General features: G+C 43.5%; 3 protein-coding genes across 3 annotated transcripts in view; 1 reads left to right on the top strand and 2 right to left on the bottom strand.

Moving 5' to 3' along the window:
* hspg2 (heparan sulfate proteoglycan 2) overlaps window positions 1-7,805 on the bottom strand; it is a 97,272-nt gene extending 89,467 nt beyond the window's left edge. The window contains exon 1 of the mRNA XM_076042408.1: window positions 7,250-7,805. Coding sequence (XP_075898523.1) covers window positions 7,250-7,318 — 69 coding nt within the window. The 5' untranslated portion in view covers window positions 7,319-7,805. The remainder of the gene's footprint in view (window positions 1-7,249) is intronic.
* Window positions 7,806-10,944: 3,139 nt separating this feature from the next.
* On the bottom strand, window positions 10,945-16,212 carry agmat (agmatinase (putative)). The gene is made up of 7 exons (XM_076041647.1): window positions 15,667-16,212; window positions 14,572-14,774; window positions 14,142-14,190; window positions 13,518-13,713; window positions 12,716-12,895; window positions 12,538-12,622; window positions 10,945-12,437 (listed from the first exon to the last, which is right to left on the bottom strand). Exons 1-7 carry the CDS (start codon window positions 15,957-15,959, stop codon window positions 12,364-12,366), a joined length of 1,080 nt encoding a protein of 359 aa, XP_075897762.1. The 5' UTR covers window positions 15,960-16,212; the 3' UTR covers window positions 10,945-12,363.
* A 1,059-nt stretch (window positions 16,213-17,271) lies between these two features.
* On the top strand, window positions 17,272-20,001 carry LOC142898622 (tubulin alpha chain). Its single transcript, XM_076041645.1, has 4 exons — window positions 17,272-17,427; window positions 18,338-18,560; window positions 18,670-18,818; window positions 18,903-20,001. Exons 1-4 carry the CDS (start codon window positions 17,425-17,427, stop codon window positions 19,881-19,883), a joined length of 1,356 nt encoding a protein of 451 aa, XP_075897760.1. The 5' UTR covers window positions 17,272-17,424; the 3' UTR covers window positions 19,884-20,001.
* The last annotated feature ends 107 nt before the right edge of the window (window positions 20,002-20,108 follow it).

Below are 20,108 nucleotides of genomic sequence, written 5' to 3'. Positions count from 1 at the left end.
ATACATGTGAAGTGAATAACATCTTGTGGTATAAAATTTTAAATTTGCCTCTAAATATTCTAGAATTCAAATTGCAACATGCACTGCTCATCAAAAAGGAGCAAAAATACTGTGACGAAATAATGTGGGTATTTAATTTAAGAATAGAGTACAAATTTTGGCAGATTAAAAAAGTGGTGCCAGAGTTGGGGGGGTAAAAAAACGAACAAGCACGGGCGTTTTTCCGTGTATAATGCAGGACAGCTGAAACACTCACAGGAAAGCCTGAATACACTGTATTTTGGGGGGGGAAGCAGGGTCCCTTTGGCCTGTAGATAATTTCAGGTTTCATTTCCCCAACAGGATGGTGACTCAGCAAGCGACAAAAAGTTTCAGACCCTCACAAGCCACTGCGTGAAAACAATGGTCTGTCTGCACCCGGTTAACCACGGGGCTTTTTCCCTTTCACTTCTTAAAATAGCTCATCCTCAAGTCAAGTCTTTTGTCTGAGCTTTTTGCAATATGGAGCAAATTACAAATAAAGGTATATCTCATATACTGTATAGGGATTAACCAATGATTTGCATGCAGTGCTGCAGGACTTAGGAATTTAACACGTGCTAATGGAGCAGACAGAGGAAAAGACACAGGAGAAAGACGGCAAACACAAAAGATTCCATCGAGAAGGTGCCCGAGTGCGTATGTGTGTGTAAAAAAAGACAACGAGTTGTTATGTCTGTGGGACAGTAGCTGAGATGATAACACAGACCAGACCGGTGCTCCTTGTGTCTCTCCTGGGGGCCTCTGCAACCTCAGTGAGGGGCCCACTACCTGAGGACTGAATACTCCAATAAACCAAAAGCAATATGGGACATACCTCAACATTAAACAAGGCTTGGGATTCTCTACAACTTTACCTGTATCTCTGATACAAAACGTCCTCGGGTCCTTTTACATTTCAGGTCAACAAGCAACTCTCCTTCTTATCGACTGACGTATGGGCAGTTTTCTGAGAGTTTTTCAAATAGGTGGCTATTTAATTAACTGGCCGATTGATTTAAGGCTGGCTCAGTGAAAAAGCTTTGGCACTCTCTTGACAATGAATTTGCAGCATTTAATTTGCTTTGTCTAGTATAATTGAAACGTTTAGTCGGACTGTTAAAACAGTTACTTGATAGCTTGACTCAAAGTTACTAAATCTCAAAGCTATCCTAAAAGATCCTTCTCAGTTGACTGTTTCACTCACTTTGAGTTTTTGCCATTGTCTGATTTCCTGTAACTTGTGGTTCGTTGGAGAAAACATAACAAATCTGCAATTCTTCCAGACAACAAATTTAGACTCCTGATGAGCCTCTTAATTAGCAGAATTTAGCCCAAGGAGGAAGTTGGTTCTTTCCCCTAAGCTTCCAAAATTCCAGTTGCCGACCACCCGCTGGGAACATTAAGGATTTAACAACAGCTTAGTGAATTTGCATCTTCTTTCGGTCACAATGAAGTCTCACTATGATGGAAGCCTTTCTGTTTAACAGGTAGAGACTTGAACAGTAAAAGGAAGTGGAGGCTGGGTGTGAGAAATCGTCAGCGCTGATAAGACACAGGGGTGGGATTTTTTTTTTTTATGGGATGTCAGGGTCAAGACTCGTTTTAAAAGACAACGGAGAAAGAAAAAGAATTAATAGCATTCCTTTAAAGTAAGCAGCAAATAAAAAACGTCCCCGCTTGCGACACAAAAAAACGCCTGGTGAAAAGGGCAGCAACCCCCGTCAGAGCAGCGCAAGTTGAGAAAGGAACTTGGGAGACAATGCAGCGGCTGCCTTGAGCAAAAAGCAGAATGCCCATGTGACGTCTTGTCAATGCCACCGGGGAAGACAATGACACATTCAATAGGCCACAGACAACCGTGGAGCACCATCAAACGGAAAGTGCAATACAGTTAACTTAGCATTTCAATGAATCTCTAATGAGCGCGAGTTGGGCTACAGCCTGGGAAAAGATTGAAAGGGGGCTGTTTAAGATGAGGGACCAGGCAGAGACTGTAGCAGTCCATTACAGTCTTTTGTTCCCCTTATCACACTGAGAGAATCGTGTTAGATTTAAAATCACAATTTCAAGCGGAGCAGAGCGACCATTGGCATCATAGATCTAATGTACTGCCGGCCTGGCTGTCATAATGAAAAATTAGGTGAATTCTGAAGGGTGTACTCACGTCAGACCACACCAACTTGTACCAAGCTCCCTCTTCACTCCTCTCTCCTGGCCACTACTCACTTTTTAATAAATACTGGTGCCTGAGTACAGCACTTTTGTCTTGACATTTTATTTTTTAAATTATATGAAATCACAATTAATTGACAATGACAAAGACATTCCTGTTAGGTATGAACACATTTGTATCAAGGCCATTTTTCATATGAATCATTCACAGTGTGTTCACTTTACTGTGACGAGTCTTTTAGGATAGAATGTGCTCAGACATGCTAAAGATTACCAATCATGAGCATGAACTAAATAAAGGGAGGGGGAAAAAAACAATGATTAACAAGCAATCAAGCCCATTTTCACGTACAGTCAAACCTGCACAGTGGAGGAGAACTGCACTCCCACTAATGGCTTCTGATGATTGACTGCTCTTTATTACTTGTGTTGAAGGCTATCCTGAAGACATCCTGTGACCTTTCCATGAACTCCGTTAACTTTATTGCACACATAGAACAGCAACACCAAAATGAGAAGTGCTGCATAGCTTAAGACATTCATTATTTGAAAAGGTGGCGCTTAAAATATAAACATGAGCACATTTTTTTACAAACTCTTGTCTATGCTTGAAAAAAAATGTTATTTGATTTAACTGTGAATGACTATGATGATAAATCAGTTACTAGGGTTTTTAATATTTTGATAAATAAAACCACTTCTTTGATGACTAAGCCACACTGCCTACACCCCACACTGATCTCAGTCAGAAGAAATAGGCCACTGCCGTATGAACAGAGGTTTGTAGACTTCACAGTCACTGAAGAGAAAATTAAAGACAGGTGTGTTAACCAGCGGTTTAATGGCTTAGAGAGGTGCATTCAAAGTTCCCTCCACATTAAGTACACCAGGCCGTGGTTTGATACAAAAGCCACGCACAGAAGGGTGCCTTGCAGACGGATAATATAAATGCGTGAAGAGGTGTGAATGGAAAGAGTGTGACTCTGGTTGCAACAGGCAGGGCTGCAGAGCATGTGCGCTCATGCCAGCACATGCTCTGAAGCCAGCCAGCTGAGGTGCAGCTGTGTTTGGTGTCGGCTCTTCACTTCAACTTAGACGCGATGTCGGGCATGAAAGAGCAACGCTACACCGTGGCGAAAGAGCACAGGTCTATTGTGGGGAGCGTTTAGGTGGTTTCAATTGTGTGCATGTGCATGAAGGTGTGTCCCATCATGTGATGGGTGCGGTGGAAAAACTTTTGTCCACCTTTAAGGCTTAGATGCATGTCTTTAATCTCTTTAATCTAGATTCATGTAGTCCATCACACAATTATGATTGTTGAAAAGTAAATCTGCACAGATTGACCTGTATTTTTTTATTAATGAAATAGAAAGAATAGTTTAAGAGTGGATTTTGGTTAAGAAATGCTACGGCTAGACAGGCAGACAAGACAACTACATTATCTATGGTGGCTCAAATTACTCTAAGAAGGCCTTCATGACTTAAAGACAATAGAAGACCCCCAAAGTCCAAGTCTGGAACACTTTTTCTGGAAAATTTGGGAACAGTGCAAACACTGACACTTTGGTGAGTCTCTGATCAGCTTAATCAGGTCCCAAACAAGTGGCCGCAAAGCTGTCGATCTTTTGACCGACACCATGCACAATTAAACCCACCAGATGAGCACTCTCCTGTGCACAGTGCTCCTGTTCGAGTACGCCGGCTCGTAAACTCGTTCCGTCGGCCGACACGTTTGACATGCGTCATAACAACGTCCTCTGCATTCGCGCCTCGTCAGTGAGAAACTCATCAGGACGTCACTTAACAGCTGAAGCAGTGCGTCTGCTCTTGTTTATTTCTGGCTGCTAAAATCCAACTCACAGCTTGATGCGGCACAACAAATATTGTGCAAAGGTATGCTGGACATCAGGTGGTGAGAGTGAAGCTCGTTAGTTCATCTGTGACTTTCTGTCAAGGTGGTTGCACACCTGGGTGCTTGGCCTTCTTTGTTGGTGTTTTGGTCTCAGTGAATCATTGGGTTGTTTTTTTTTTGTTGTTTTTTTTTTTTTAGCAGTGATACATTTCAAAGGAATGGCAGCTAATGCACCTGCATATGCAAAATAAAACTTGAATCTGTGCCGTTGGAGCCGAACTAGGATATACGTAAATCGTAAGGTACCCCACTGAGACTGAATACAAGGCACAGAAGCCTCTTACACACTCCCTGCTGGAAGCGGCTTTGTTTTGTCTTTATTCTGCCTCAATGTTTTGTATGTAAGGCGCAGACCTGGCATGGGGAGGGTGCACAAATGGCTCAGCCAATTTTTTGCCTTCAAAGGTAGTGATAAAGCAAGAATTGGGTCGCTGCGACCCTGCGCGCAAGGGAATGCCATCATGCTGGAACAGAGGGTGCACATTGTTGTGCATGAGGCCACTAGTGTAGGGGATTTAAACCCGTAAAGAAGAAGTGACCTAACTAACCTATAGCGAGCAGCTGCAGGTAGCTTGTTTCAAGAGAGAGCTCATTGGGCGACCTGATGCTTGTTCAGTTGTATCAAGTAAAAGCAGAGGCAGCTTATTGACGGACTTTTGTTACGACTCTGATCTCTGCGTGTAAGCAGTCGGCATCCTCACCTCCGTGACCTCTGATACCGACTCAAGTCACACCTCACTGCAGAGTCAACAAATGCTGTCAGCCTGGCCAGCAATCCATATGTACTGGTCTGCTTGAGGAAGGCCAAGCCACCTCAGTGCACCATTGTCCCGTCAGCCGAGATGGCCTCTCTCCTGGGGCTATAACTCAACTATGCAATGTTTACTGAAGCCAGTCTTCAAGCAATTATGTGAATGAGTCCAGTGGGGGCAGACCTTCCCTACTGTTCAAACTGTGGAGTGGAGCTTGTGTCTGCACTTCAGTGCTTTGCAACTTCCATGGAGTCCTCGACAGCTCTGAGTGGGAATTGCATTCAAGGTAGCTCGAGCACAAACGACAATGCCACCCACAGTCTCACTATGCAAACGCATCACCGACAACAGACTCAATACATCGTCAGACCAAACTGTGGCTGTGTAAAATCTATATGTACCTGCAAAGAATACAGACACCCTTCCCCCTAATTCAGCCCAACCCCCCATGAAGTCAAGGGACACTGATGACCATGTATACTGGGAAAGACCTCCCTGCCAGACTTTTCTGAAGTAAACTTGGTCTCACCATCAGAAAAAGTGACATCACTCTCTCAAACAAGTAAGGGTGAGACAAACAACCTGGACGGTTTCCGCAGCTTTTATTGAACTCTGAGCTGTAAAAGCACTTGACTTGGATAATTCCTCTCAATAGTGGCACTGGTGGTTCCCAGCAGGATACAAGTGACTCATTTGTGATGTGAGGCTCTCACCCAATGCAACTTTTTATTGACTTTGATTGTTTCGGTGCTTTTCCCTGACCCTGAAATTCCAGAGGGTAGGAAGGAGGACCCATAGTAACACCAGCGTGTTTGCTTAATTGAATGGAGCGACAGTCTGCCTGTTGTATTTCAAAGTCATGATGCAAAAACAGATGTGTGTCTGTGTGTCTGTGTGTGTGTGTGTGGTTCCAGATAATTGAATTATACTGGTATTGTTGGCATAGCAGTCCGTCAAGGCCTGAGGCTGTCTCCTATTACCAACCAGTGTCGGCACACGACAGATGAAGAAGGCCCTGGGGGGAGCGGCTCTTTTTTGACAATCGATTGCATTGGACATACATCACTTGTGTTGTTGTCTTTGAGGCTGCAGTAGGTAATGCACCTTTTGTCTTCAACTTGGTGAACTCAACAAAGCCATAGATCATCTCTGCACTCAATGGCTGTCAGCTCAATGGCCTGTCACTGCTGGATGTCAAATATACCTCGAAGTCTTCCACACTACAGCGGTTAAATCGCGCAGGATTTCACTGCTCATACAATCTGTGTCCAGCAGGTGAATGATTTATGTCTGCTGGTCACTGCTACTAGGTCCCATCATTCAAAATGGCTTTGCGTCAGATGAAATCGATGCAGAAGAGTCACAGATATCTCAAGCATGACAGCTCTGCTTATTGGAGGGCATGAAGGTGAGAGACCAAACTGGATTTCTAGCAGGAGGGGGGTGCGACTGTGAGGACAGGGGCAATAATGTCAGCAGCAAGTAAGTGCTCATCTATATTGCTCCAGGCAGCATACAAAGTAGAAAATAACCTCCAGACTACTGTATTTATTATTATCATTATAAATGATCAACACAAAGTCATTTCTTTATGCTATTTAGACGATGTATAATTTGTTCATACAAATAGGAACAAATAAATAAAAAATAAGGATGATTCGCAGTCAAGCACTGTGTAGAATGACAATTTTAAAAGAAAATCAATGAACAAAAGCAAAAGGATGAAATTGCGAGGGACTGAGTGGATCCTCATTAAAGACAGGATGCCGAGGGAACGCAGCAAAGTGTTGGTTTTAACAATGCAACGCCCTTTTAGGGAATTAAATTTAATTTGTTTGGATGTGCAGGACTGGCTTAACCACCAGAAGGGGAAAGAATAGTGCCATGACTCAAGATATAACGTTGCCGTTTTCACATAGTGCATGTTAAGGCAAAGATAGCAGTGCTGGGAAAGGGTTTCGAATTTGGGGACTTGGGGGGAGACTATGAATAGCTTGTTTCTATGGACAAACTTAGCCGGAGCGCCACTCGGCAGCGGCTCCTAGTTTGTCATATTACTTTTAAAAGCATCTTTATGCTGCGGGCTAATATGACCGTGACTGCAACAGCCCAACATGAATGTGAGCTGCTCTACACCAGCAGACCGCCGCACTATTTACCGAACATAAATAGCAACACAAACACATGGCAGCATTTCTGCTTTGACCAGGACACCAAAAAGCACACAACTTTGATTTGTCCCACTTAGCGCACCCGGGCGGGTACAGGACAAGTTTTGCCGCTGAATGAAGAAGAAACAAACAAAAAAAAACAAAACAAACACCCCCCACGATGGAGATCTTTAAAGGCGGAAAGAAAGAACGGATAGAAGAGAAAGTTTGGGCTCACTTACAGCGACCAAGTGGCATGAGAGCATTAAGGAGAGGATAAGTCCACAGATCGAAGTGGTCGGAGTGCCCATTTTCCACCGACCCAGTGCAAGGCTGCAAGTGCTGGGGGGAGAAGAGGGGAAAAGCGAGGTCCTTCACTCCTCCCGGCCCCCTCGGAGTGGTGTGATGCCTCCACAGCCTCTAAACACTTCTCTTCTCGGTGCAGAAAGCCGCCTGCACCCGGTGGGACTTCATCAACAGGTACCGCGGATCCCCGGCAGGAACGCGGTCTCGATTCTTCCTCGTTTTACTTCTTTCTGTGTGTGTTCCTGTGTGTCCGTCCGTGCGTGCGTGCGTGCGTGCGTGCGTTCAAGAGTCGAGTTGCGCAAACTATGTGTGTATGGTCGCGAGTGCGCTGCGCTGCTGAACTCGGCGACTGCTGCTGGCTGAATGCACTCTTGCAAAGTCACCACTGGTGGTGGTGGAGGTGAGCCCTGAGCCTGCTGGCTGGGCGCGAGCAGCGTGCGTGTGCGCGCGCGCAAGGGGGGGGAGAGAGAGAGAGAGAGAGAGAGAGAGAGAGAGAGAGAGAGAGAGAGCTGCCGAAAAAGTAAAAGGCGGAATGGAATTCAGGGAGTGCTGCGAAGAGAGGGAGAGAGAGAAGGAGGGAGGGAGGGAGAGAGAGATAGGCAGAAAGAGAGAGGGGGAGAGAGGCAGAAAGAGAGAGAGAGAGAGAGAGAGAGAGAGAGTCTAATCCTGGGGTGAGTAGAGTAGAAAGCCACCTAGCAGAGAGATGGGGCCATGTTGGCTCCCAAGCATGACCACATGAGACTTTACCATCCTTCCCATGTCCTCGTGTATTTCCCTGACTTCTCCAAATGTGTCTGGAGTGCGGCGATGTGGCGTCTGTTCAGTACAAATGGGGTTGAATATTAAAAAAAAAAAAAAAAAGAAAAGAAAGAAAGAAAGACAAACAAGTTCAATTTTTGAGTCTTGTTTCAGTCTTGTGAACTTCCCGTCGCACTAAACACTAAATATAAAGTCTCCTACAGTTGACTTGAGCACCACTGCTGGTCCACTGGTGAGACTAGTTTCACCTTGGCTCAAACATTAGTTAGTTGGGTCCAGCGCTCCTGAATACGCCTATGATGATGATTATTATTATTATTAGTAGTAGTAGTAGTAGTAGTAGTAGTAGTAGAAGTAGTAGTAGTATTAAGTTTAGCAAATGAGTCAAGGGGAAATAAGTCAGTACGTTACAAGTTCACAGAATTTTTTTTATAGGTTGTGATTTTAAAAAAATTCCACAGACTTAAATGTCTAATAACTAACAGACTATATGCATTTTGAATATACTCATCAGTAATCATATACTATGTACAATATATCCCAATTGAAAAAACATTTGTCTTAATGCCTGTTTGAGTCATGCAGTTCAGTATCTTTTTTTTTTTTTACTATTATCATTATCATTATTCAATCTTTATTTTATCAGGCAAGTTGCATGAAACCAAATTACCTCTTTTATAAGCCAGACCCGGCGTTATCCGCTAAGTAAAGAGTATCGAGGTTGTAAAAGGTTTGGCCCTGGTTTATTGTAAAGTGTTTGTTCAATGTTAGTCATCCGTGGCAAGAATTAAAACAGGTGGCAAAGTTCAAAACACTTGATTGCTTTTGTGTACTTCAAATAGCCTCAAGGCAAACTTTTCTCAGGGCCTTAGAAGCATCCATGGCAGGTAGTCACTCCACCCAATGTTTGGCTTAACACAGTAATAACTGCTCACTATTGTTATTATTGAACGCTCCCAGTTTTCAATACATTAAGATTACTTTATTTTTGCAAGAAAATTGAGATAAAGGTGGAGCTGACGTTAAAAACGGGATGGACACAGTGAGTAATAAGTGCCCTCTACTGGACCTAACGCTGCACTGCACTAAAACTGAAATGACCGTAGCTCAGCTCAAATATAGACATAAAAACAGATATACAGCCTTTAATAAAAACGTCCAATTCTGCTGCCACATCTGAATCAAAGCCGCACGAAAATATGTCGCCAGCCACTGAAGCGGAGGCCACAGAGCTTGTGTCCGCTCATGTATCGTGTGGAGAGCATCTTTTAACACCGGGCGATTTGACAGAACAGCTGTGGCCAATTACAAGCTAAACCCTCAACAGGAATGTTAAGGAGCTGCGCTCATTGGTTCATTAAAACAGGCTGAATGGGAGATGAGCGAAATGGAATTATCAGCTAAGAGGGAAGGTTATGGATGCAGCTCATGTGCCTTTTTTTATTTTATTTTTTTGCTTTCAGCGAAATGAAATGAAATTACACAAGCTGTTAAATACAAGGTGACAGTTGTAATTGGGTTATTTATAACTTCCATCCATCCATTTTTTTTTTATTACGACTACTCTTGCACTAAGAGAAGCGGGTGGAGCCAACCCAAGCTGTCTTGGGGTGAAGGCCGAACAAGTAGCCAGTTTATTGCAGGGCCACATGCAAAAAAAACAACCATTCACACTGGCACTCACTCCGACAGCCAATTCAGAGTTCCCACTTTGCATGTTTTTAGACTTTTGGGAGAAAGCAGTGGGACCAGGAGCGATCGCAGCCACGTGGACACAGGAAGAACATGAACACTTGACACTGAAGGCCTGGGGATCAAACCCCTGACCTTGTGTGTTCTTCGAGGCAATAGTGCTTAACACTGTGACACCGTGTCTCCATTCATTACTTATGAAACAAAATATAGAATCTGCATGAAGAGAGAATAAAATGCATGTGAAAAAGGTTTAGTTAAGCGTTTCCCTTTCATTTTTGTCCCTGGACTTGTGTGGGGGTTTCGAAGACAATTCATCATGCTCCAGCTCTAAAATTACATAGATGCTTATGGTAAAATATTTGAATCACATGTGCTATTTCTGCAATGGAATCACAACTTAACTGCAGTGCTCACAGGTTTCCTCCTCCAGCCCTAGTTAAATTCCACAAGGAAATCCTTGTCTGGTTTTCGACGGTGAATGCACCACAGAAAAATCTAAGTGACCGCAGTGGTGAGATTCACGGACTACTCCCTCGTCCCCTATCACCAAAAAAAGTAGTGGAAAAATTGTTGCACTTGTCCAGAATGAAATGTTTCAACCTGTTATTATAGGTCTCAAAACCCAACCTAGCATTCTCAGCATGTGCGGACAGCAGTCAATGCGACATTGGCCAGCAGTTCCTCACTGCCAGACCAAACTCCATCTGTCAACACAAGTCTTGAGAGTTGCTAGGGCTATGTATCTCAAAGAAATATATCACCTGTATGTTCCATTGTCGTCTGGCTTAAGTGTGATCATGTTCTGATGATCATTTTTATGCAATTTAAGCTTTCCTCAGAACTCTCAGTCTGTCTAGTGGGAAACATTTTCCAGCAAGTTGCAAGGTTGAGAGCTATAATTGAACACAAACCAAATCTAAGTCAGATTCCAGCCCGGCTGCCATATTTGCACTCGGCACACACAGTATGAGAATAACTTGCACGGAGTGCGTTGCCAACTCCAGCCGGACAGTTGCAGCTGCAGGGAACAGCTGACAGTCGGGATGCCAGAACCAGAGAATATGAAATGCTTCCACCCCCAGTGGGTGGTCCACACCCTTGGTCCTGATGCAAATGACTAATACTTGAGAACGACTTCCTTTCAACCAACTGTTCTTTCAGTCAGTTCCCACATACTGGATCCAAGTTTTATTTTTACGTTCTCATCCAAACAAATCAAAAACATCATATCATGTTACCACTGCCGGTAAGCGGTTTTAATTTGGTGCAGTATGTAGTCAACATTATGCTATGTGCTTAAGTAATGGTTATCAGCTGAGGAGAGGATCCAGAGGTCAAGACTGTTCTATTGTAACTAGGAATGAATGTAAAGCCAACACTTTGCACTTGGAACCTCAGACACACCTTTCTGGAAGTTTTGATTCAGAAACAACCGTGTGTGTGTGTGTGTGTGTGTGTGTGTGTGTGTGTGTGTGTGTGTGTGTGTGTGTGTGTGTGTGTGTTCTGAGAAACATTAACATCTCTTAATTTGAGAAGAAACCAGAACTCTTCCTTTATAAAGACAGCGTCCAAAACCGAAGGATCAAACTGAAAAGATAGTATTCGGCTCCCTCTAGTGGTTAGACGGGGAACTTCATCGTAAATGGGAAAAACAAAAAATAAAATCTAACGTATTTGGTTCAAGAGACTACAACTCTGACATACTAGGTGTTAAAATGTTATGTAGTCTCTCAGTGAAACTAGTTTGAATTCAGTTTGGGACTTATTTTGCAGGAGACCAGTGCAGGTAGGCCATTGGATTCAAGCCATGCTCTACTCCCGTTTACTATTAAATTAAATGCCGTCACATTTTAATGAACTGCAGTATTTTCACCAACTATATTGTAGATAAATAAACATGGATTATAGTCCAGTTCAAATAAGAAAAAAAAATATGGTGAAAGATCACTGCCAGACTGGTGTTAGATTTCAAGGTAATGCTACACAAGGACAATAATAGCTTTGTGTCGAATTGAGGTGCAGCTAAATTTGATGTTAAATTTGGTAGTTGATAAGTAACGAGTCGTTGACTTGTTATGCTGATGTGAAGCTAAACCAGCACAACCTGTTAATATCTGATTTCTTCGAGCAAGCATCTGTAATTTCTGGCAAGTTAATTGATAGGCTGGAGTCACATGATACTGAGTAAATACTAAATCCATTTTGCATAATGTGGGACCGAATGGTGTCACATGGCCTAGTGGTGGGAGTTCAACTCCAACAACTCCAACTTAAATTTAAATGTTTGCTGACCACAACAGAAGCATAGCACTGTGACAAATGACATTAAACTTATTAATTTGTGTTTAAGTAAGAAACTATTTTCTATTTTAATATTGAACATCATGCTTGACAATCATCCTAAACCATTCAAATCCATTTTTAAAATAGGCATAAACTTTTTTTTCAATGAAGAAAAGGTCGCACACCAGAGGATGAGGGCTCACTGATTTGATAGGTTACATTTGCTTTCGTTCTCTTTTCATGCTGATGATTTTGATTTGTTGGTTTTAAAAGCAACTTGTATGGAAAAGCTGTTGGTTTGCATCTTTGATGATCAGTAGTATTTGACGTTTGGAAGGACGCACAACATTTCAAAAAGGAGGTTGGCACCGGTCAGTGCAGTGTTCCCTGTTGAGAAGAACGCATTCATAAAAGATGAATTGAAAAAAAAAAAACACACACACAAAAAACCAATAATCCAATGAATAAATATGCAAAGTGTGCAAACCTGTGGTGTCGTAGGGAGGCGACACCTCCACAAGATCACATCCAACAAGTTTTAGTCCACGGCAGCCTCGGATAATTTCAACTCCCTAAACCCAGTCATGACAAAATATTGAAGTCATACAACCGAAAGAGAGAAACAAGGACAGAAATGAAACATGAAATTTCATCCCGGTGTTTACCTGTATGGGAGTAAGCCCTGCTATCTCTGGTGTTCCTGTTCCAGGGGCAAAGCCCGGGTCCAGTGCATCGATGTCGAAACTGAGATACACTGGACCGCTGCCCATCTGAGACCTGACCTCCGCCATCAGAGGAGCCAGCGATTTGAACCAACACTCTTCAGCTTGAACCACACGGAAACCCTGCCGAGGGAACGCGATCGGTTATTCCCAATTAGTGGTTTTGTTTTGACTCATTATGAGACACAAAGCTTCTAGAACAAAAAAATGCATGCTGATGTACTTTGGTAATGTTCTTCTCAAACACACAAAATAAAGAAGCTGTTAACATGCTGAGCTTCATATCAGAAGTTAACACATTTGTTGGTTTGGAGGTGCTGTATTGTGCCACTAGTGAATTAGTTAAAGGTTCAACATACATGTGGCCTGCTGATAAAGGTGATGCAAAACAAACACTGCAGCTTGTCAAAGCAGAAGGCACTCAGTGATATTGCTATCCCCACATATCAAAGAGGAGATATGTGGGGTTTTAGTTTCAGAGGACATGAAATTAGCTGGTGTGAGAGAGGAGGTTGCAGTGGATTTAATTTCCTGTAAAGGATTAATAAAGAACATCAAACAAGGTTAAATGGAGCCACGTGATTGACTGTGGCCACTGTGAAGGGAGCACCCAAGTAGAGAAAAGAGGAACAGAGCAAGACATCTTTAACTCCCTGATGTGTTGGTCCTCTCTCAACAGACTTGAAAATGTCCTCAACATTGTTCCATATTCTCACAGTGAACACCTGCGTTGCAATTGAAGTACCTGCTCTCGGCTCCATTCATATGAATCAGGGGAGTATCCGGTACCACGCAGGCCGATCTGGACCACTCGCTTACAGTCCAGAAGCCCCTCTTCTACACAACGTCTGAACGGGGTCCCATGTCCAATCTTCTCTCCCAGGGCCATGTCACTGGTGTCAGCATGAGCGTCTACATGGATCAGACCCACTGGACCGTGCCTGGCAGACAATGATGGGAAAAATGCAGAAAATTTGTTTTGTTTTTTTAATGACATTTTTATAGACAGTAAAATACAACTGAAGCATATTGATGTGGTCATTATGAAAAGGATAAGAAACCAATCTGCAAAACAATGATCACAGGATTAGACAGGTTGATATTTTTGTGTCCATGTTGGGACATCTGTTTTCAGCATTGCTAAACAGGTTATTATGGTTAATATTTGAAAAGTACACAGAAGGCGTTAATGTAACAACTTTTCAATAGAAGAGCATAACAGGATAAAGAGTACATATACAAATACATATTACTCCTTTGGAAGTTGTGCCAACAAGAAAAGCTGTGCAAACTGCTCCAGTCTATGATAACCGATAGAAAGGAAAATTGGTCATGACTGTGTGCATACTGTGAAGCCTAGCAGACTTACTTCTCAGAAACAGCTTGAAGGATTGGGTATGCAATGGTGTGATCGCCGCCTGCAAAACAAACAAACCGGTGACGCTTTTTTAACATTTAAAGTTCAACAACCTCTTCTTTTCCAATAGCTACTTTCTAGCATTCGTGAGCAGCAAATGACAGGTTGGCGAGAGAGGAACCATGGTGCTGCACGAGTAAGTCTGAAGTGGCAGAAACGTATGCTAGACCGGTGCGGGACATCAGAGCTGTAAGTGAGGTGTGCTGTAGGTTTGACAGGTCGAGTTGAAGGTGCTGGTGGCGCTGCTTCAAAGATCAGCACTGAGCTCCTTCCTGTTTGCTATGGTGATGGACAGATGAGGGTAGACAGGAATCTCCAGGGACTGTATGTTTCTCTTTTAAATGGCATGATACATTTGCATCCCCCTGTGAAACTCTCTTACCCATAGTCAGAGGAATACAGCCAGTGGCCAGGATTTTCCTGTAAGCCTCCGTGATGCGTTTGCAGGTGTCCTTCAGGTCGTACAAGTTGACGTTCACGTCCCCGATATCTGCCACCACCAGAGACTCATAAGGAGCCGCACGCGTGCCACTGCTGTAAGCCCTCAGCAACGCCGACTCCGCCCGGATCTGCCTGGGGCCGAACCTGCATTGCAGAAGTAGAAGTTATTCCATGGCTGAAAGGAAAAAGAATCCTGGGCTCGGGAAGGGAAACGGTTTGTAAAAGACTTCTTGCACAATACTCTGTCAAGTGTTTAAATCAGCTTTAAGTAATTCAAGGTTTAAGTATGTGATAGCAATTTAGACTTATGCAACTTTTCTTATGTCAATATCTCCTTTTCAGAGGAGGCAAAAGTATTCACGTTCTGTACCTAAGTAAAAGTATGGATACCTGTGTAAAAATAATAACAATACTGTGTTAAAAGTAAAAGTACTGATTCAACCCCTTTACTCAAATAGAAGGAAGAAAATACAGGATCTGGAATGTACTTAAATAAAAAGTAAAAACGCTTTTTTTTTTTGACAAACGAAACCATACATGTTTAAACTTTATATATATAAAAAAAGAAAACATAACCAACATCTACTACTAACATTATTTCCAACATGTTTATTTTTCTTTGCATACTGAAAACCTACTGAACAGTGACCCATGTGACCATGAGGTCCTCTAAAAATAATCTCACTCTAAAATATGATCTATTTCTATATTGAACCACACAACAGCAGCGTTCAAATAGCTCCACGTCAAGCAGCAGCAAAAACAACAACAACAACTATAATCAATAATGATGACGTTGAAAATAATTTGTATGTGCGGGGTTCTACAAACTTTTAAACGCAACAAAAACGAGCATTTTTTTCCAATTTATTTATCTACAAAATCTACATCCACCTCACTGTTTCATTCATAAAAACAAAAACAAAAAACAAACTGAATAACTTCATATCACCTACAGTACATAAGTGTGCACCATGCACCGTGACAGCTTTCCCTCAACACAAGTTCAACACCATCAGTCAAACTCTTTCAGCACCTGGCGCCAGGCCGGTTGGAGGTCCCGGTGTCTATCGGGACCCCGACGAACGCAGCGTCCAGCCCGTCCGCTGTCTCCTGGAAGGGCAACCTTCCCATGGTGGAGATCCCCGACACTCTGGCAACGAACTCGGCGCTGATCGGCACATTGTAGCGTTTCCCAGAGCTCTGCCTGCTGGGCTGCACGCGGACAGCTGGAGCCCGTGGACGCCGTGCAGAGAAGAACTCCGACGCAGCCGGACTGCAGGACGCAGCGATGACCTTCTGGTTTATAACTCTGCACCGTGAAAGCATGGTTTCCACTCGAACTTTTCCTCGCACGAGTTGCACGCCGGCAAATTTCTGTCTGCTTGTGGCCTTTAACTGCGGTCTGGCGAGCTCGCAATGCTTCTCCGCTCAACTGGAGAAGGTACGAGGAGCAACAAGGCGAGGTGAGTTCACAGTCCACCTGAATACGGAAGGGTTACTGGGATACTGAAGAGTGTCCAGCTGTTGACCGTCGAACATCGACAGAATCTTTTCTGAGATAACAACGTGAGGCCCGACCAGACCTCCGCGGAACTCAGCTTTTTCAGAGTTTTGCGGCGCCGTTATGATGTTACTTCAGTGTTGTTGTTGTTGTTGTTGTTGTTGTTGTTGTTGTTGTTGTTTTGTTTTTACTACATCTGACTTTGTTAGAAAATTAAATAGTTTTTAAATGAATCCCTTTAATGACGTATCGTTCAATCAGTGACACGATTGATGATTTGGATAAAAAATAAAATAAATGAGCTTTTCCATTTCAGGTGGTCCTTCCAAGCGGAAGTGATTCGTGTCTAAAATGTTGCACCATCTGCATTCAACAATGTTTGCTGACAAAAGCAATAACACGCTGAGTTGCACAGCGCATCGTCCCTTCGAATTATGCAACAATTCAAACCTTTACGCTCGTAAAATAACCATTCATAAAAGTTCCCACCGAGTGCTGGTGACCCTAAAGGCAGCAGATCATGTTCTCCACAGGCCAGTCATACTTCAACAGAAATCTACTCCTCAAACATCCTGTTTGACAATCAGTGACGTAGGTTTGTATGTCTTTTTGAACACTCGTTTGGTTGACTCCAACTCCAACTGATTCCCCTTGTATTGATTAACTAACAGACATTTGTGGCTGACGCATATCTGCTACCGTCTACAGCAGAGTTTATTTTCTACCGCAAAGTATCGGTCCTTTAGTGACACCTGCTGGTCCTTTATGATCATAGCAATTCAGCATCCAGTCCGATAATGACGAAATGCAAATTCAGTCGCTGTTTTATGGTCACAGCGCCACATGGAAATGCAGCACGTCTCACGGAAATGTTTAAAATACAAGTAAATGCTTTGTTCGTCTTGCCCTATATTACACGACAGCGACTTATTTTCATTTTCATTTAAATCAAATTAGCCTCCCCCCCCCCCCCCCCCCCCCCCCTCTCAGGCGCATTGCACTGAATTGAGCCTAGAAAATAACTGCCTCAATTTACATCAAGAAAATATAGTGCAAACATGTAATAGAACCATAGTTGGCGTGGACTAAGGTTATTTGGTATGAATGATTGCTGAAAACTCCATTTCACCCCCTCTTTCATCCATTTTCATCATTTCATTCCCCCAGTCGTCCACTAGAGGGAGCATGGGGCGCAGTAGCGCACCATCTTCAGACCGCCGTCCTCGCCAGCTTCAGCAGTCGCCGGTTCAGTGCTTGTCTCATTACATTACATAATAACGACGAGCCATCATGGTAAGATCCATTTAAAATCGAATTTATTCGACGCGTTATTTTGAAATGACTAGCTGCGCGAGTCAAAGCTAACGTGTATTCGTGCTAAATAGGTTATTTCTTAGGGGAGCGGAGGAAATTGGGTCATCATGGAATCTCTCAATCCCAAATTTGTCTCGACATTTTGGATTCTGCGGTCGTTACATACAGATACGTCGTTACACAGATATGAAAAAGAAATCGCAATTTGATATATATTTTTTAATCAATATATCTTACGTAGTTCAATCATAATGATTTTATTTATGACCAAAACCTTCACCTGTTTAAATGTTGCTCTATTTTAATTGTTAACCGGTTCCACCATTGCGTATTTGGCTTTAAATGAAATGCTGGATACATTTGTGCATCACGTAAATTCAATTTTTTAGAATTTACATTTATTTTTTTGTAATTGATATTGTTTGATGTTATACTAAAGGATAAAGAGGGATTTAATTAACTGGACTGATCTGTGCAAAATGTCGTGTTATAAAATAACAAACTGAACTATAATATGCAGGTAAAATATGTTGCGTTTAAATGAACCAACGCCTCAAAATGTCTGACCTAGATAATCCCCTCTCCTGCAGTAATCCCATGCGTAATGCAGTCTTACATCACAACAAAGGAAGCACGCTCCAATAGAAGAACCATAGACTGAACCTCAGTCGTGCATGCCACAGCAGATTAAGACTATTCTTGTAAACATTTCACAAGGAGGTTGCATAATGCATCAGTTGTTGGAAAAGGGGTTTATTTTAAGTACTCAGCAATTAATTCACATAATATATTTTTTTAAATTTTAATTAGCAGTTGTTATGCTGAAACTGTGTTCTGCATAAGAGTCGAATTCTGAAATTCCGAAATCTTCTTTAAATCTCCACATTAGCGTGAGTGCATCTCCATCCACGTGGGTCAGGCTGGTGTCCAGATTGGCAATGCCTGCTGGGAGCTTTACTGCCTGGAACATGGCATTCAGCCTGATGGGCAGATGCCCAGTGACAAAGCCATTGGAGGAGGAGATGATTCCTTCAACACCTTCTTTAGTGAGACTGGAGCTGGAAAGCACGTTCCCAGGGCTGTCTTTGTGGACCTGGAGCCCACTGTCATCGGTATGTATGATCCCTGGTGGCGCAGCATAAATTCATCCACCTAGACTAGAGAATAAATGTCAAATGCTGTGAAGCGAAGCTGATGAAAGGTCAATGTTGATGTCCATAGATGAGGTGCGCACTGGGACCTACCGCCAGCTGTTCCACCCTGAGCAGCTGATCACTGGCAAGGAGGATGCGGCCAACAACTACGCCCGTGGACACTACACCATCGGCAAAGAAATCATTGACCTGGTTCTGGACAGGATCCGCAAGCTGGTGGGTAAATGAAGAGAGTGAAATGAAATGTAGCTCCAGAATGCCCCAATGAGATGACAAGAGTTTCCTTATTGTTTGCCACAGGCTGACCAGTGCACAGGCCTCCAGGGCTTCCTGGTGTTCCACAGCTTTGGTGGCGGCACCGGCTCTGGTTTCACCTCCCTGCTGATGGAGCGTCTGTCTGTGGACTATGGCAAGAAGTCCAAGCTGGAGTTCTCCATCTACCCAGCTCCCCAGGTGTCCACAGCTGTTGTGGAGCCCTACAACTCCATCCTGACCACTCACACCACCCTGGAGCACTCTGACTGTGCCTTCATGGTGGATAATGAGGCCATCTACGACATCTGCCGCAGGAACCTCGATATCGAGCGTCCCACTTACACCAACCTCAACAGGTTGATCAGTCAGATCGTTTCCTCCATCACTGCCTCCCTCCGTTTCGATGGTGCGCTGAATGTTGATCTGACAGAGTTCCAGACCAACTTGGTGCCATATCCCCGTATCCACTTCCCTCTGGCCACATACGCCCCTGTCATCTCAGCTGAGAAGGCCTACCATGAGCAGCTCTCAGTTTCTGAGATCACCAACGCTTGCTTTGAGCCAGCCAATCAGATGGTCAAGTGTGACCCTCGCCACGGCAAGTACATGGCTTGCTGCCTGCTGTACCGTGGTGACGTGGTGCCCAAAGATGTGAACGCTGCCATCGCCACCATCAAAACCAAGCGCTCCATCCAGTTTGTGGACTGGTGTCCCACTGGTTTCAAGGTTGGCATCAACTACCAGCCCCCCACTGTGGTCCCTGGTGGCGACCTGGCCAAGGTCCAGAGGGCTGTGTGCATGCTGAGCAACACCACTGCTATCGCAGAGGCCTGGGCTCGCCTTGACCACAAGTTTGATCTGATGTACGCTAAGCGTGCCTTTGTTCACTGGTATGTGGGTGAAGGTATGGAGGAGGGAGAGTTCAGTGAGGCCAGAGAGGACATGGCAGCTCTGGAGAAGGATTATGAGGAGGTGGGAGTCGACTCCATTGAGGGTGAGGGAGAGGAGGAAGGAGAAGAGTATTAAAAGGGATACGCATCCATCAGCTGAACAGGAAACAATTTCTGTATTACTGAATGCATACCATGAGAAAAAAATCTTACCAGCAACTACTTTGCTCTGAATAAAAGTCCTTCAACATGAATATTTCTTTGATCCTTATTTATTTAATCTAAAGAGTTTTCAGAAAACGTTGTAGGACATAGTGAACGTGAATTATTTAGGATTATTAAACCTTTAAGCAGGCAACTT

The sequence above is a fragment of the Nelusetta ayraudi genome, unplaced genomic scaffold, assembly GCF_046127955.1.
Source record: "Nelusetta ayraudi isolate G7.1 ecotype Tasmania unplaced genomic scaffold, CSIRO-AGI_Nayr_v1 ptg000070l, whole genome shotgun sequence".
NCBI classification, from domain to species: domain Eukaryota; kingdom Metazoa; phylum Chordata; class Actinopteri; order Tetraodontiformes; family Monacanthidae; genus Nelusetta; species Nelusetta ayraudi.
Note: the sequence above shows the minus strand (reverse complement) of the source record. Positions and strands in the feature narration are given on the sequence as shown.

What these genes read in the sequence shown, in the direction of transcription:
- agmat (XM_076041647.1), bottom strand. Translation starts at nt 15,959, where the DNA reads ATGCTTTCACGGTGCAGAGTTATAAACCAGAAGGTCATCGCTGCGTCC. An exon ending in TCCAACCGGCCTGGCGCCAG is followed by an intron (nt 14,775 to 15,666) that starts GTGCTGAAAGAG and finishes TCTGCAATGCAG; the next exon opens with GTTCGGCCCCAGGCAGATCC. An exon ending in CTGTATTCCTCTGACTATGG is followed by an intron (nt 14,191 to 14,571) that starts GTAAGAGAGTTT and finishes TTTGTTTTGCAG; the next exon opens with GCGGCGATCACACCATTGCA.
- LOC142898622 (XM_076041645.1), top strand. An exon ending in CCTGGAGCCCACTGTCATCG is followed by an intron (nt 18,561 to 18,669) that starts GTATGTATGATC and finishes TGATGTCCATAG; the next exon opens with ATGAGGTGCGCACTGGGACC. An exon ending in TGGACAGGATCCGCAAGCTG is followed by an intron (nt 18,819 to 18,902) that starts GTGGGTAAATGA and finishes TGTTTGCCACAG; the next exon opens with GCTGACCAGTGCACAGGCCT.